Source organism: Gopherus evgoodei, unplaced genomic scaffold (assembly GCF_007399415.2).
Source record: "Gopherus evgoodei ecotype Sinaloan lineage unplaced genomic scaffold, rGopEvg1_v1.p scaffold_34_arrow_ctg1, whole genome shotgun sequence".
NCBI lineage: Eukaryota > Metazoa > Chordata > Testudines > Testudinidae > Gopherus > Gopherus evgoodei.
This window is the reverse complement of record NW_022060016.1, coordinates 1792608-1809552: the sequence shown is the minus strand read 5'-3', so window position 1 is coordinate 1809552 and position 16945 is coordinate 1792608. Positions and strand designations below refer to the sequence as shown.

At 57.7% G+C, this 16945-nt stretch overlaps 1 protein-coding gene across 1 annotated transcript; it reads left to right on the top strand.

Moving 5' to 3' along the window:
* Window positions 1-9069: 9069 nt before the first annotated feature.
* LOC115641351 (mRNA decay activator protein ZFP36L2-A-like) lies at window positions 9070-16199 on the top strand. The gene is made up of 2 exons (XM_030544433.1): window positions 9070-9203; window positions 12609-16199. The coding sequence occupies exons 1-2, from the start codon at window positions 9150-9152 to the stop codon at window positions 13437-13439; spliced, it is 885 nt and encodes a 294-aa protein (XP_030400293.1). The 5' UTR covers window positions 9070-9149; the 3' UTR covers window positions 13440-16199.
* The last annotated feature ends 746 nt before the right edge of the window (window positions 16200-16945 follow it).

Genomic DNA, 16945 nt, shown 5'->3' with positions numbered 1-16945 from the left:
GCACCAATGCTGTATTTTAGCAGTCAGTGATGGCACACAGGGTTTAGCTCACTTCAGGTGGCGAATGCACCGGGTGCTCTCCAGGCCTCACCCGCGCCCAGGCCTGCACGGCTGGGGGTTTTGGTCTGGGCGGCACTTTGCAATGGCGCCAGGAGAACAGCATGGGGCTGAGCTGGTGGCCAGGCTGGGCAGCGGCGAAAGAACCCAGGAGTCCTGACTCCCAGCCGGCCCTGTTCTAACGCCCAGATGTCACTCCCCTGCCAGAGCCCGGGGCAGACCCTCTGGACCTGGAGGGAGCAGGCAGATCAGAGCCCCAGGGGACAGGCGTGGCATGTTGTTAGTCTCATGTGTATTGTGGTAACACACGCAGAGCGGGTCTCCATCCTTCCAGGAGGGTCAGCGTGTGAGTCCACACACCCCCCCCCCCACACACACACCCATCCCTACGCCGGCCCTCCAGCAGGGGCAGACAGAGACAGAAGGTCTCCCGGAGGACACCCCCCACCAAGCCCCCACATCCCCACCCCCAGCCACGCACAGGTACACACACACCAGGCCTCCAGCAGGGGGCAGCTTTGCACTGGGGTAACTTGTCTGTAGATAAGTGGCGCTAACTGCAGTGACTTGGGGGGCTCTGATCTGGAAACTAGCCCCTCACTCTGGAAACCACTCTCCCCTGCCACAAGTCACTAGCGCAACGTGGCTTGCCCCAGGGCCAAAAGAACCCCCAGGGATTGCTCCTCCGTTGATGCCCCCAAAGTCATTCACACCAGCGCAAAGTGCTTCTCATTCATCCCGCGTTGCACCGGGTAGGAACAACCCAGCCAGGCGGCTAATAAGCGCCAGCGTTAGACAAGCCCTGAGATCATCGCAGGCTGCAGGGTGCTGGACAGACAAGGGTGGGAGGGTCCTCCTCTGCACTCATCCATCCCGCGGGGTATTGTATCGTTCCCATGTGCACCAAAGGCATTTTCCCAGCCAAGCAGACAAAGCCCCTTTCAAACCGGGCGGCCTCCCCTTTGAGCCCAGGACAGATGTTCCGGCTCGGCAGGGGGCTGGCAGAAATCCCATCTCCAGGCCCTCCCCGCCTCCTTCCATGGGGGCATCTGAGTCTCTCTTCTGCCGCTTTATTTGGGTTTATTCGCTCTCCCCGCTGACCCTCGGGGCCTCACCCAGAAACAGAGGAGTTGGGGGCACGCCCGCCTGGCGACTCCCAAGCACGGACGGTCAGACCAGTTTCGTCCACTGTTTTCCCGGGGCGTCATTTCAGAAAATTCAGGGGGAGGGAAATCAGGGGAGGGGGCAAAGTCGTGTCAGGATCTAAAACATGGTGTGTGATTATTGTATGATACCCGTGGGGGGGGTTGGGGCAGCGAAGGGGAGAACCCTGATGGGGCCTATAATGGGGTTATGAAAAGTCTGCAAGGGGAAACTAACATTGGGTGTTGGGGGGCAACTGCCCCCCCTTGTCCAGTAGCATCTGATGCTCCGGCAGTTTTCCATTAATTTGGGGAGGCAAAGGTGTCTCAATGTCGATGGCATTTGGGGGGCTTTTGGAGGGGGGAGGGGGAACAGTTCAAACCTGTTTTGTAAATGGCCAGACCTCCCGCTTGGATTTTCTTTTTTTTTCAATTGCCTTGATTTCAGAGTGTAAAAAAAAAGACAAATTTGAAATGGTTTCGATTAGCTGGAACCAAACCCAGCCAGCGCTCGTGTGTGTGTGTGTGTGTTTGTTTCAGCAGCAGAAGTGTGTGTGTGTGTGTGTGTGTGTGTGTGTGTGTGTGTGTGTGTGTTTCAGCAGGGGATCAGTTGTGTGTGTGTGTGTGTGTGTTTCGGCAGATCAGTTTTGCCTGTGTGTGTGTGTGTGTATGTGTGTTTCAGCAGGATATCAGTTGTGTGTGTGTGTGTTTCAACAGGAGATCAGCCATGTGTGTGTGTGTGTATGTTCCAGCAGCAGATCAGCCGTGTGTGTGTGTGTGTTTCAGCAGATCAGCTCTGTGTGTGTGTGTGTGTGTGTGTGTTTCAGCAGGAGATCAGTTGTGTGAGTGTGTTTCAACAGGAGATCAGCCGTGTGTGTGTGTGTGTGTGTATGTGTATGTTCCAGCAGCAGATCAGCCGTGTGTGTTTCAGCAGATCAGTTGTATGTGTGTTTCACCAGGAGATCAGCCGTGTGTGTGTGTGTGTGTGTGTGTGTGTGTGTGTGTGTGTGTGTGTGTGTGTGACCCAGGTGACACTTGAGTCACAAGGAGTCTAAAACCTGTGACATGATGATGATGAAGAAACTCCCCCTCCCATATTGACTTTTTGTCCCAATTTGAGATGAATCCCCTCCCTCACCCCACCCCGAAACTGCCGTCGGGTCAGTTCTCCGAGGGGCAGGGGGTGGGGCTGCCAATGGCTGTCTGGCCAGTCGTGTCCGATTGCACTTGCCGGCTGGGCGTTTCCTCCTGCAGGGGTGTGTCCCATCCCCTGCAGTGCCGCACGGCGCTTCTGTCGCCCTCTAGCGGCGGGTGGTTGGTGCGCCTGCTCCGGCCCTGGCTAACGGCTGGGCTGTCTAGCTCCGGCTGCGGAGGGTAAGAATCCAGGGGTCCGGGCCGTTACAGGTGCGTTACAGGGCACAGGACCCCTTGGCTAGTCCGACCTGTAGTCAGTGCCGGCTCCATTGGCTCGGTGTGATGCTAGGGGGCGCTGTGCTGCAGGAGAGCCAGGCGGGGGCTCAGCAGGGGGCGCTCTCCCCTCTGAAACCGTTCTAACTCCGCCACCCCAGTGCGGCACTAGGGGGCGCTGTGCTGCAGGGAATGGTTGGTTCAATAGGGGGCGCTCTGCCCTGGCAGTCCTTGCCGGTCCCAGTGTGGCACTAGGGGGCGCTGTGCTGCAGGGGATGGTTCGTTCAGTAGGGGGCGCTCTGCCCTGGCAGTCCGTGCCAGTCCCAGTGTGGCACTAGGGGGCGCTGTGCTGCAAGGGATGGTTCATTCAGTAGGGGGCGCTCTGCCCTGGCAGTCAGTAGCTGTGCGGGATCAGATGGTTCATTCAGAGGGAGGGACAGGAGAGCGGGGTGAGGGTGGGTTAAGCTGCCCTTCCCAGAGCCCAGGGGACCCCAGGTAATGGATGCAGCCAGTGGGAATAAACAAGATTGGGAGAAAAGGAGGGGAACCATGCTAGCTCCAGCATTCCAGTCAGGGCCCAGCTGCAGGTCCCCATCCCTGTCTCCCCGGGGGACCCCCATCTGGGAGAGTAATTTATCCCCACTTCATGGGGGGGCATGGAAGGGTCTGCCCAGGAGTCTGCAGATCCCCCCTCCCCCACCCAAACATTAGCAGCGGGGGTTTGGGGTGGGCAAACTGATGTCACCTCCTTCCTGAGCCCCGCAGGGCTGGAGAGTTGGACTCGTGTTCCCAGGTCTGCAGGGAGTGAGAGGGGAGGAGGTCACACTCCCCTAACAGAGCCAAATATAGAAACCAGGAGTCCTGACTCCCACCCACCCCCTCTACTCTTACCGCGAGGTTCCCCTCCCTGAGCTGGGAATAGAACCCAGGAGACCTGGCTCTCAAGCCCTGCTCTAACCACTTGACTCCACTCTCCTCCCTGAGGCTGAAGGAGAAAACCCTGCGCTCCAGGTGTAGCTGGAAGCAAAAGTGGAGGAAGAGATGACATAGATGCGCTGTCCCTTTAAAAGAGCCAAGGTCTGTGGGCCAGCTGATGGCTATGAGCCAGGCCAGCACATGCCTTCAGTGCTGCTGGGAGAGGGCCTGAGGGAGTCACAGCCTTTGCTGATGCCTGGGGTGATGAAGAGGGATGTGGGGGAATGGTACAGAGCCCCAAGGCAAAGCCTGGGAGAATCCCAGCTCAGCCTCACCCACATGGCCCCAGTGAAGCACCCGGAGCTGTGTGGGGTGCGTGTGGTCCTGCCACATCTGCCCAGCCACTGGAGACGTATGCAAGGAAAGTGCCTGGCTGCAGGGCCAAATTCCCATCCCCTGGGCCCCTCGAGTCCCGGCAAGGGAACAGGGCATGCTCACAGCCCAGAGCTGGGGATGGAACCCAGGAGTCCTGGGTCTTACCTGCCAGGCAGGCTGGAATAGAACCCAGAAGTCCTGATTCCCAGCCCTGCTTCACCACACTAACCCACCCGACCCCACTCCCTTCCCAAAGGCAGGGACAGAACCCAGAAGTCCTGGCTCCTAACCCCCATTCTAACGCACTAGACCCAATGTCCCCTCCCAGAGCTAGACACTGAACCCAGGAGTCCTGGCTCAGAGATGCCCCTCCCTTCTTTTATCCACTAGCCCTCACTCCAGTAGAACCCTGGAGCCCTGAGTCCCATGTGGACTCTCTTAATTCAGTTTAGTTTAAGCCTGATCCTGACGGGGGGAGGGGAGGGGCAGGCGGAGGATGCAAGGAGGAGAATGAATGCTGGGGGAGGGGAGGACATGGAATCCCCCCTCCGGGGGAACCGGGGGCAGGGGGTTATCGGTGCAGGTGCCACAGAGGCAGCGGTTGGTCTGAAGCCGTTGGGTTCTGCGGTTGAGCTGGGAAACCCTCTGCTCTAATCAGGAAGCGCCGGGGCCCGGCTGGCACTAACTGCTCTGCAGCTCCCTGGGCTCAGAGCCAGAGGCAGAGGGGCTGGGGGAGTGTCTCCTGCCACACACCCACCTGAGCCTTGGTGCCACCCTGCCACATCTGCCCAACATCTGGAGATGTATGCGGGGAAAAGGCCCATGGTGGCCTCCAGGCCCAGGAGTGAGTCCTGGCACTTGCCTGGGCAGTGGAACGAGGGGGGCTGCCGCACTCCCTGGCTTGAAATGGTTTCCATTTTATGCAGGGTTTACAGTTTGCTTCAATGGCTCTCGGCTCCCTCGTTCCAGTCCCCCTGTGTACTTGTGCTCTGCTGTGCCAATCCTACCATGCTCCAGGGCTGGGAATGCAAATCCTGCACTAGCGACCTGGTGTGCAAATCTGCCTGAATGGTGGGTGTGCAAATCCTGGCACTAGTGGCCAGACATGCAAATCTGCCTGTTGGTGTGCAAATCCTGCCCCGGAGAACTGATGTGTGAATCTGGCTGCATGTTGGGTGTGCAAATCCTGTCCTGGAGAACTGGTGTGCAAATCTGCCTGCACCTCCTGGCACCAGTGACCTGGAGTGCAATTTGATCTGCACTGTGTCTGTGCAAATCCTGGTGCTAGTGAGCTGGTGTGCAAAACCTACTATGCTCAGGGGTGGCTCTAGACATTTTGCCGCCCCAAGCACGGAGGGTCGGCTGGTCCCGCGGCTTCGGTGGACCTCCCGCAGGCGTGCCTGCAGGTTCAGCGGACCCTCTGCAGGCATGCCTGCGGGAGGTCCACCGAAGCCGCGGGACCAGCGGACCCTCCGCAGGTGTGCTGCCGAAGGTACCCTGCCTGCTGCCCTCGCGGTGACCGGCAGAGCGCCCGCCGCAGCTTGCTGCCCTAGGCACGCACTTGGAGCGCTGGTGCCTGGAGCTGCCTCTGACTATGCTGCATGGCTGGGAATGCAAATCCTGCCCTCAGGACCTAGTGTGCAAATCCACCTGTACTGTGAGTGGGAAAATCCTGGCACTAGTGCATAGTGTGCAAACATTACTGTGCTCAGGGCCTGGGAGTGTGCAAATCCTGCTGCAGTCGGTGGCTGGGAGTGCTGCGACTAGGCCCTAGCACATTTCACTAGCCGGGAGTGTAAACTCTGGTGCTAGTGCATGGGTGTGCAGATCCCACCATGCTCAGGGGCCGGGGCATGTGGATCCCAAGCACTGGGAGCATGCATCTCACGGCCCACAGACCAACCACACACCAGCGGTGCAAACATACAACACTTCCCCCCCGCCCCGAAACCCCTGGAGACTGAAGCTGAGCTAAACTGAGCAGCAGATATACCCCAACGCTCTCGCCATGCATCCTCCGAGGCTGGGTTGGTTCCTCTGGCCCGTTCGCCCGCTCCTGTGGCTATCAGCTCAGCCCAGCTGGCAGGCAACGGGCTTGTGGGGGGAAGAGCAGGAGAGATAGTGGGACTATGACACGCTGTTTATGTTCTGCCGGCTCTTAGCTCCTCCTTGCCCCTACTGCTTTTGGAGTGCCCAGCAGCTGCGCAAGGCTCCCGGGGTTGGGGGGGTGTCACCCCCTAGCTATGAAGCTTGGGTTTGGTGGGCAAGGGAGACAGGGACACTGGGTCCATCTAACTTGGCACCCCAAATCCAGACCAATGGGCCCATCGGTTTGGTATCACCCCCTCCCTTCTGCCTTGGCTCCGGCCAGAGTGTCATCTACTTCAGTCACTCCCAGGGGACCACCAGGGGGTGGGGAGGAGGGTCATGGGTGGGCAAGCCCAGGACAAAAGGACTCAGCACGTTAACGGTGGTAGCGCAGGTTAAAATACTCCATGGTTAGAGCAAGGTGGGCTGCGATCAGGTCTCCTGGGTTCTCCTTCTGGGTCGGGAAGGAAGTTGAGCCGAATAGTTTAAAGTTGGGGGGTAAGTGGGGTCAGGACTCCTGGGTTCTACTCCCAGCTCTGGGAGGGGAGTGGGCTATAGTGGTTGGAGCAGGAGATCACCTAGACTCTCACCACTCCCCTTCCAGAGTTAGGGATAGAACCAGAAGTCCTGACTCCCAAAATGCCCTGCTCTAACCACTGGATCCCACTCCCCTTCCAGAGCTGGGGTAGAACCCAGGAGTCCTGACTCCCAGAATGCCCTACTCTAACCCCTGGACCATGCTGCCTCCCAAGACTTTTTTCCCAACACTGCAGCAGCAGCTGCACCGGGGATGCAGCAGGGCGGGGCTGGGTGCTGTTTGTGACCGTTGCCTGAACGATTTTACAGCGGCTGGTGCCAGGCACCGCAGAGTCATGGGATGGGAATACCCGAGCTGGCAGCTGTTGGCCAGGAGGGGAAGCGGTTGGGAAAGAAGGGGATGGAGAGGGGAGAAGTTACGTGGAGGGTGGCACAGAAGGGTTGTAATAAATTATTTTGCCTAGAGACGTTGCCCACCGATGCCAGGGGAGAGGGCACTGGGGTTTGCATCATCAACTGTATTTTCAGGCTCGCGGTGAAAGAGCTCTTGAGAAAGAGTCTGGGGGTGTGTGTGCATGTGCACATGCGTGTGCTATCTCCTCCCAACAGCCCCCGCTCCGTGTCCCAGCTGGGAGCTGCTCGATGCAGGATGCTCAACCCCTGTTCATGCTTTTATAATGCCAGGGAGGCAGGATAGTCCAGGGTTTGGAGTGCCAGTCAGGGACATAGAAGACCCAGATTCAATCAGCTGCTCTACCACAGACTCTTTCCATACCCTTAAGCAAGTCACTTAGCTGTGCCTCAGTTTCCCCCAGCTTAGTGATTTGTGCATTAGCCTGCTAACCCCAGGGTTGTGAGCTTAATCCTTGAGGGGGCCATTTAGGGATCTGGGGCAAAAATCTATCTGGGGATTGGTCCTGCTCTGAGCAGGGGGTTGGACTAGATATTTCCTGAGGTCCCTTCCAACTCTGCGATTCTATGATAGCACAGCTCTGCCATACAGGAAGGGTAAAGACAACAGCAATGGGGGCCATATAGCCCCCAGGTCACAGGGGGCTATTTGCTCCTGTCTTGCCCCTCATGCCATCACTGGCACTGCTGGTAAGTGGGCACCAAAGACACCTGGCTTTGACCCAGAAATGTTTTGTGCCCGCTTTGCCCTGGGGTAAATGACTGAGCCTGGGACAGAGGATCAGGCCCAAGATGCAGGAAAGGAGGAGAGGCCAAGGGGTGAAAACACCTGATTTACTGGCCCTTGGCAAAGCTCCACCGGAGTCAGCGGCATTTTTCCATTGCAATTAGGCGCCCGTGGCTGGCCCGTGCCCACTGACATGGGCTCTGGGACTGTTTTATTGTGGTGTAGACATTGTGACTCAGGCTGGAGCCCAGGTTCTGGGACCCGCTCCCTTCCCAGGGTCCCAACCTGAGCTCCACCCCAAAAAACGTCGACACTGGGATTTTATAGCCCCCCCAAGGCCCGCGCCAGCTGACACAGACCAGCCTGGGCATTCTTTTGCAGTGTAGACGTACCCACTGGGGCCAGATCCCCAGCTGGGGTCGGTCGGCCGTAGTTCCATTGGAGTCACTGGGGCCAGACCCCCAGCTGGGGTAAGCCAGCCTGGCATGGATATCAAAGGAGCAACGCTGATCTACGTCAGCAGAGGACATCAGTGCCTTTAAATGTGGGCAGGACGACATATAGGGCCCATACAGATCTCGGAGAGTTTTTGAGGGGTAACGCAGAGCTGCCCCCTCTCTACTGGGGGTATGGGTAGCTAATTTTCCCAGCTACAGCGGGGTTAGAACACACCATCCCCAAGTCTAGGCAGCTCCATCATTCCGGCTGAAGGAGAATCTCCATTTGCAGTATAGGGGGACTGGCACACAGAGGCCCAGCTCTGGTTCCACTCGGAAGAAGGCAGCAGTTCACAGACACGCCAGCCAGCCAGCCAGCTGCAAGAGGCTTCCCATGCAAAAAGCCTGAAATGCTTTACAAAGAGAGGGACCCACCCAATTTACAGCTGGGCAAACTGAGACATGGGGAAATGACATGGTAAGGGTCACACTCCAGCTCCAGGAAGAGAACACAGAAGTCCTGGCTCCCAACCCCCCTGCTTCAACCACTAGACACCACTCCCCTCTCAGAGCTGGGGCTAGAACCCAGGAGTCCTGGCACCCAGCCCCACACTCTAACCACTAGACCCCACTCCCTTCTCAGAGCTGGGGCTAGAACCCAGGAGTCCTGGCGCCCAGGCCCATGCTCTAACCACTAGACCCCATCCCCGCTGGGGCTAAAACCCAGGAGACCTGGCGCCCAGCCCCCCTCGCTCCAACCCCTAGACCCCACGCCCAGCCGTGGGAGAAGAACCCAGGAGTCCTGGCTTCTCGCCTCAGTCCCCACTGTGGCTGCAGCCGTGCATGGGAATGTTGCTGCGTGAGACACCCCCCGCTCCAGATACACACGCCCCCTTCCCCGGCTCACCATAGCCACGCCCACCCCGCCATACGCCCCGCCCCTTTCCCTGGGGGCGGAGCTAAAGGGCCGCGCGCGGCTGCAAGCGCTGGCTCTTTAAAAGCCCTGCACGCGGGCCCGGCCCAGAGCAGCAGGAGCCAGCCGGGGAGGAGACGATGCCCTCGGATCTGCTGACCCCCTTCGTGGAGCTGGACGAGCCTCTGTGCCAGGTGGGGTTGCCACTTGCAGGCGGGGGGTTCTCTGCTCCTCTCTCCTGTTTTCCCGCCATCCTGCCCCAATGGGCTTTTGTTACCCCCCCACCAGTGCCTGGCCTGGGGGGGGGGGTTGATCTCCGGCTTAAGGAGGCCAGGCCCCCTGAGCGCCCCCTTTAAAGCGGGGTGCAGAAGATCCTGAAGCAAGAAAGTTCCCCCCCGCCCCCAAGAAAGTCTCTGCTGGTTTAGTTACGGTGCAGCCTGATCTGGTTCTCCATGTGCTCCCGGGGTCGGGGGCTGCTCTTGTGTGAGTTGGGGCGGGGCGGCGGAGTAAAGCCTCTTCTTCCAGCCCCCCTCTCTGTGAACTCCACTGCTGGCTGGAAGCGCTTTCTCGCCTTGCCTCGATTTCCCCTCCCCCGGCTGGATTGCAATGGAAAGACGTGACCAGGCAGCCGTTAGCTTTGCTTTCAGTTTTATTGTGTGGGTCACTGGGCTGGCTGCTTGTTCTGGGGGGAGGATTGGGCCCAGCATGAGGGGCGAGAAACGGTGCCGAGGTTTGTAAAAAGCCAGGAAGGATTTGCACCTAGGTGTCCAGGCAGCAAGGAGATTTAATTGAGGGTTGGTCCTGCTTTGAGCAGGGGGTTGGACTAGATCCCTCCTGAGGCCCCTTCCAACCCTGATATTCTATGATTCAAGCTGGATGGGTGCTGGAAACAGGGGTGCCCCCCTTCCCCCCGGCTTCAGTGCAGGGTTTGCAGCTTGGGTCAATGGCTCTCGGCCTCCCGCTCTCTACAAATTGTCCCCTACCTGTGGCTCCTAGCACTGTTGCAGCTGCTTAGAGCTGGGATGGGTTGTTTTTTTTGGGGGGGGGGGGTGTCTCTTCCCTCCCTAGTCTGCCTGCCGGAGGCTAGGCCCTCAGTGGTTGTGAGCTGGGTCAAATAGGACACCATCTGGGGGATCCGACCCTGGCTTTCAGAGATTCACACCCACCCCACCCCTCTGGCTTTCCCCTAGTTTCTGGGGTGCAGCAGCCCACCAAGGCAGGCCCCTCTGCTCCAGGCAGTGGCGCTCTGCTTGGGGCAGAGGGGGATACAAGACACCCGAGTGCTTTATTTAACGCCCAGTGTGAAATTGGAGCGCAAAGCACCGGTAAGAGGCTCTGGGACAGAGCCAGGCTGGGACTGGCTTCCAGCTAGGAACGTCAGGTGTGTTCGCTGCAAGGTTTCAACCTGGGGGAGCTGGGAAAGTAGGAACCGTTTTCTCCTCCTGTGGCGTGTCCTGGTGTTTCTGGAGCATGGGAACTGGCTGAAGTGGTGGGGCCCCCTTTGTTCAAACCATCTCCCTGCTGGGATCTGGGACTAAGCCCAGCTTGGGGGCAAATGGTCCTGACACCTACTGACTTTGATCGGGGCCACGCCTGGAATGGTGAGCCGGCATCTGGCCTCCCCTCTGGACGAAGCCCTGGTAGAAGCCAGGTTGTGTACACCCCCCCCCCCCCCGAAGGGCCCGGTGCCCGTCTCTGCTGCCTAGAGCGCTCCATAAAAGGTGGGTCTGCTTGTATTACATGGGATATGGCAGCTGCCAAAGGCCTCAGTGCACAGCCCCTGAAAACGACACCGTCTCAGGCCTGTTCACCAGTACATCTCCAGCGGTGGGGCGCTCTCCTACTGGAATGTTGGGGTCACCATGGTGGTGTATTTCTGAACCAAAATTTAGATATGGGGTGGATGAGGAAACTGAGGCACGGGGGTGGGGACGGGACTTGCCCAAAGTGGCCCTGGCAGCATATCTGAGAATAGAACCCAGGAGTCCTTGTCTGGCAACCCCCCTGCTCCACTCCAGTGCCCACATTAATGCTTCATTAGCTAGGAGCACTGTGGGGGGGGGAGCCCTCCCCCCACATGTACCCTAGATGTCCAAGCTTCCCACCCACCCTGGATGGGGGAGCAGCTCCTTGTTGTACCTCTAGTCAATGATCCTTCCCTGCCCCATCGGGAGCCACAGTCTGCAGGCCTGCAGGCCCCAGATGGGGTAATTGGCTAATTGCATGAGCTGGGCAGTCCAGACAGAGCCCCTGCAGATGTTTGAGCCGGCGGCGCATGGCTCAGCTCCTTCTCCCAGGCTTAATCAGCTGGGGCAAGTGCATTGTGGCCTCCTGGTGTGGCTCCTGGGTCAGAGCTGTCAGATCTGACCCCTAAACTGTTTGGCTGCTAAGGTCTCTGTGTGGCTGGCTCTCTGCCATGAGCCAGGGCCTGCTGAGAGCAGCTGTGGGGCAAGAACCCCTCCCCCCATGTCAAACCCCCTTGGAAATCCTTGCCAGCGGCCTAGGGGGTCTAGGAAACACAGCTGCACCTTTCTGATTCCATCCAGCAGAGGGCAGCTGTCACGGAGTCATGTCATTCTCTCCCCCCCCGCCACCCCCGGGTGCTTCCCACGGTGAGTCCGCCCAGGCAGAGTCCTGGGGAAGCCAGAGGGTCCTGTCCCCCACTTCAGTCAGATGTGACTCGTAGCCAGCCAGTAACACAGAGGTTTAGTCGATGACAGGAACACAGTTTAAAACAGCTTGTAGGTACAGGAACAGGACCCCTCAGCTGGGTCCATTCTGGGGGGCAGTGAGCCAGACATCCACGTCTGCCCTCACTTCTTGTCCCCAGCCGGCTCCCAAACTGAAACCCCCTCCAGCCCTTCCTCCTCTGCTGAGTTCCTTTTCTGGGCCAGGAGGTCACCTGACCTCTTTGTTCTCCCACACCTTTAGCATCCCCTTGCAGGGCGGAAGGGCCCTCCTGGCCATTAGTTGCCAGGAGACAGTCATCCAGAAACTGAGGCACCCACCCAGTATTCAGGGGGAACATTAAGAACAGTCCCACTTTGTCACAGCAGTGTGCTCACCTCCTCCCATGCCGTGCGAGGACCCCCCAGTGTCTGTAAAGCACTTCACTACCAGACATCCCTGCTGTGAAGGTGGGGAAACAGAGACACAGAGAGGGAGGGAAGTGACTTATCTTGTGTGAGTCAGGGGTGGGGGTGGGGACATGGAACCCAGGAGTCCTAACACGGCTGCTTGGCCTGTGCTCTAACCACTAGGCAATCCAGCCTGCTGCTTCACAGCTCACCAAGGAAGCACAAACTAGTGGGTGGCACACTGTTGGGGTCTCCCCACCATCCCCAATCAACAGGGTTTTATGGTTGCTGATGCTTAGGACGATGCCTGAGGTTTGGCTTCGTTATTCATCGGTGCAGGCGTGCGGCCGCCCTTGGCCTGGCATATGGGGCTCAGCCAGGGGCCGTCCGGTCTGTTTTTTGGCGGGGGGGCCAGGGTTTCACCCCTTCAGCTCAGCCTGTTTCTGCTGATGGCCGACCCCAGCCTTGCAGCCGGTGGTGTGTTGCTTCCTCTAACCGACTCCCCCGCCTCTGCCCTTACAGGCCTTCCTGAGGCTGAACGTGGGGGAGGAGCCTGGCCCCGCGGCAAGATGCCCGGTGGGATACCAGCGTGCCTTCTCCGCCTGCCCAGCGGCACCGTCCGGCAGCGCTGATCCCCTGGAGGATGCCCTCGGTGCCTCGGATGCCCTCTGGTCTCTCCCCGGCCAGTGGGGCTGGGCCCCGGCGTTGCCCCGCACCAGCCTCCAGTGCATCCCGTTCCGGGCGGAGCGCTCGGCCAGCGTAATCGAGGGCTGCCGGGAGGGGGTGGCCGCCGCCTCGTCTCGCTACAAGACGGAACTGTGCCGCACCTACGAGGAGAGCGGGGTCTGCAAGTACGGGGCCAAGTGCCAGTTCGCCCACGGGGCCGGGGAGCTGCGGGGCCTGAGCCGGCACCCCAAGTACAAGACGGAGCTGTGCCGGACCTTCCACACGGCCGGCTTCTGCCCCTATGGCTCCCGCTGCCACTTCATCCACAACGCTGACGAGCAGCGCCCGCCCCCGCGCCTGGAGGGCCGCTCCCCTTCCTTCTCCCGCAGTGCCTCCCTGTCGCTCTTGCCACCCGCCCCTGGGTCCTGCCACTGCCGCCACCCTGCCAGGGAGCCCCCCTTGGCCTTCCCGGCCACCGCCACTCTGGGCCAGGACGGAGCAGGGGGGGCCCCGGCCACCCCAGATGCCTTCGTCTTCCCTGGGCAGCTGTTGCTGCAGAGGAGCCCTTCCTCCGACTCCCTCTCAGATCAGGAGGATTCGGGAGGCAGCAGCGGGTCGGAGTCCCCGGGACTGGGGCCCAGCGGGCGCCGGCTCCCCATCTTCAGTCGCCTGTCCGTCTCCGACTAGCAGGTGTGCAGCGACCCTCCAGCGTGGGCCCTGCCCCCCACCCGCTGCTGGGGCTAACGCTTAGGTCGCTGCCTCTCTGCCTAGAGGCTGGGGCGGGTGGGGAGCTGCTGTATCGGGTCAGAGCTGAAGGGGTTAATCGGTTCCAGGGTTGAGAGTGTTGGGGCAAAACCCTTGGCCCTGCCTCCCTCTGGGACCATGTGATCAATAGCCCATGGGCCAGCTCTTCTCCTGGTGTAAATCTGGGCTCATTCCATTCCACTCCCATAGGAGTCCCACACCTGTATTGCAGAAGGGGAGAGGAGAACTAGGCCTGGGAAGGGGGGGGGTGCTTCTCTCCCCCTCCTCCCCCCGCCCATCACATGCCTCATACCATTGCATCTACCAGTGCATATTGCTGCTGGATGGGACCAGGGATAGTCTTGTAACCAACAGTGCAAGGAGGAAAAACCTCTCCCCGGCTTTCACTGGTGAACAGTCAGTCAGGGCTATTTTTTGCTTGGGGCGGGGGAGGCAGAGACCTCCTGACCTCCACATCTCTGCAGCCTGGGTCTGTGGGTAGATTCTGAGTCAGATCTCCTGACCCAGAGGCCACTGCTGGAAACTCAGATGCGTGGGACCTTGTGTCAACCAAAACAAACAAAAAAAACTTTCCTTTTTTAACACAAATAGTTGCTATGATAGGAGGTGTTTTGTGTGTGTGGGCCTGACTCTGCCGCTCTGCATCTCGTGTGGGTATTTCCACCGGAGCCGGACGCTGCTGTGAGCTGCAGAGCTGGTGTGAACCGGTAGTTCCTTCTGTAAGCTTTTGGGGAGCCTCTGGTGCCCCGGCTTTGGACCAGCGCAGGAGGGTGGATGTGAAGTGAAATGGACGTGGTGTTGAAGCTGACGGGCCTCATGTCTCTGAGTGGCCTAGGGCAGGGGAGGTGGGGAACCGAAAAGAAACCGCTTTTCATTTCTCATTCCCTCAGGGTGGGCTGCTGGTGGTAGGAGGGTTGTAGTTTTAAAAGATTGTGACCTATATCTGAGAGCCCTTCTGAATGTCCTGAACGAGCCGTGTGGCCTTGCTAACCACCAGTTGCAGCTGGGGGGGCTCTGAGTCTGCCCACTAGGTGCCACTCTCCCTCAGGCTCGAACACCCAAGTGCTATTGATCTCGGAGGGGTTGGTTGCCACCATGTGGGGCTTGATGTGACTTAAACTTGCCTGTCAAACTCCGTGCAGGCTGGCTCGCATCTTGCCAGCAGGGGGTGCTAGGCTCCAACAAGGAAGAGGGTGTTTGGATCCTGCCCCGCCCTTGGTGTCCAGATAAGTAAACTGGGATGTGATTCCCCTCCTCTCCTCCCACCCCCATGACATCCTAGGTTGGGAGTCCATGTCCTGAGTCTTCCATTTGGAAAGTGATTTCTCCTCCCAAATTCGTCCTAACTTGGCTGGCCTGCCAGATTTCTGCCCCCAGCCCCTCCAATCTCCTCCGAGTGGTCTGGATACTCATGGCGAGAAGGTAAAGCTGCCTCTTTGCATGTCAAGCTGGCAGAATATGGCAGGAAATTACCCAGTCTGGGGGGCTGTCTGGGAAGAGGCAGAACTGGAGTTCACCCTACCCACGGTCTATCCCAGGCCAGATTTCTCCAGATAGCTCTGTTCCTGCCCACGTTCTAGCACAAGGAAGGGACAGATTCTTGCTCATAAATTGTCTGCTCTGAGCTAAGCTGTTCAAACATCCAAAATCACGGGCAAAACCTGCCTGTTTGTTTGGGAGCCGAGACCTTCAGCGAAGCTGACCCGGAGCTTATGGCCTGAATCGCTTTAGGGCCAGGTTCTAAAAACCCAAATGGGCTCCTGAATTCTCCCCCTCTGCCCCCACACACATCCCAGCCCCCTCATGTTTCAGATCCATCTGCCCCTCCTCGCTGGGCTGGGAATGGGGCAGTGTTTAGACTAGGGTTTAATGTCCCAGTCCCTTCCAAGAGGTAGGATGGAACCTCACCGGCTCTGCAGCATCTGCCTGCTGGCTGGCTAATCTAGGTGCCTTTCCTTGTTTCAACCCCTTCAGTTATTTTGAAGAAAGCCACTAATCTTTCAAAGGTAGAAGGCTTCCTCTGCTAGGATAGCATCGCTGGGCTAGTAGCTAAGGCAAGGAGTTTTCAAAGATGCCTTGGGGGTGGATTTGACGATCCCACTCCAGTGGGAATAGTCTGTTTTCCACATAACTGATCAGACCTGGGCATCGAAGGGCTGCTTTGTGTGAGGGGGTGGAAATTGACAGAATTTCTCCATGTGCAGATGCTCTATTCTGGAATAATTCATGGGCTTCCGAAGCAGAGCAACCGTTCTGGAATAAAATTCATTCTGAAGTGGAGCAGGGACATGAGTTATTCCAGTCAATATCCACCCCAGACCAGCCCTTCGTCAAATTTAGGTTTCAAAAGCCTCGATCTGTGTTTGTTTTAAGTTATATTTTAAACTATTTATTGTCTTTTTTTAAAAAAACCCTATTTCTGATATTTGGAACCAAATCCTTCTCGAGGAGCATAAACTTATTTTAGTTTGTTCTGTGTGCTGGAACTTCAGGGCCAGTGCCTGCCTTAAGTATCTGACTGTAATCGTGCTGAATCTAACTTATTGCAAAATTGGTTTCCTGTTTATTTATAGTGGTTTCACTCTGCCTTTTTTATAGATCTATAAAATTAATATAATGGGTGATTATTTTTTTATGGATTGTATCTATTTCCTGACTGTAATAAAACTCTCTTTTTGTGCATCTGGGTCTCTGCTTAATCTTTTAAGCTGAAGGCTGGCTTTGTTTTTTAACAACTGTTTAGTATCACAGTAGCACTTACAGGGGAAGAATCATGCCAGACTGGGCCCTGATCTTGCACGTGTTTTAACTTCAAGCTTCTGGCACCAAGCCCATGTTGAACTTTAAGCAAGCGTGTTAGAAGTTCAGCAAATCCCTGACTCCTAGGTTCCACTGACTGCACTGTTGCTTAAAATCTCTTGTAGCGCTCTCTGAGCAAAGACGTTGTATATAAAGACAGTGAAACTCCGTTGGTGGCTGACGCACAAGTTGCTGCTCTGCCTCAGTTTCCCCACCTGTCAAATGGAGATGTTGATACTCCCCTCCTTTGTAAAGCACTTTCAGATCTACTCCGAATGCTAGGGGTTGTTGACGGTGAGGATGTGGCCCTATGTTGAAAACGCTCATTTTGACAAACATCTTGGGGGGGGGGGATTCCCCTGAAACTTTACAGTTTCAACAGACTTTCTTGGGGGTGCATGTCTCCTCCTCCTCCCCCCACCCCCCCGGACAAGTAATGGACTTAATTCCAGAGTGGGAGAGTTTTTCAAAACAGGAGTGAAGTGTTTTCTTTAACAGGTGGCCTCCCATGTTCTAGAATTTCCCCTGATTTAAAAACAGTGGCCGTTCAGTCCACGTTGGGGCGAAAGCAATCCCCAGTGTGGATGTAATGGTGTGAGGCTGCTGCCCCATCACAGACACAAGGTGCT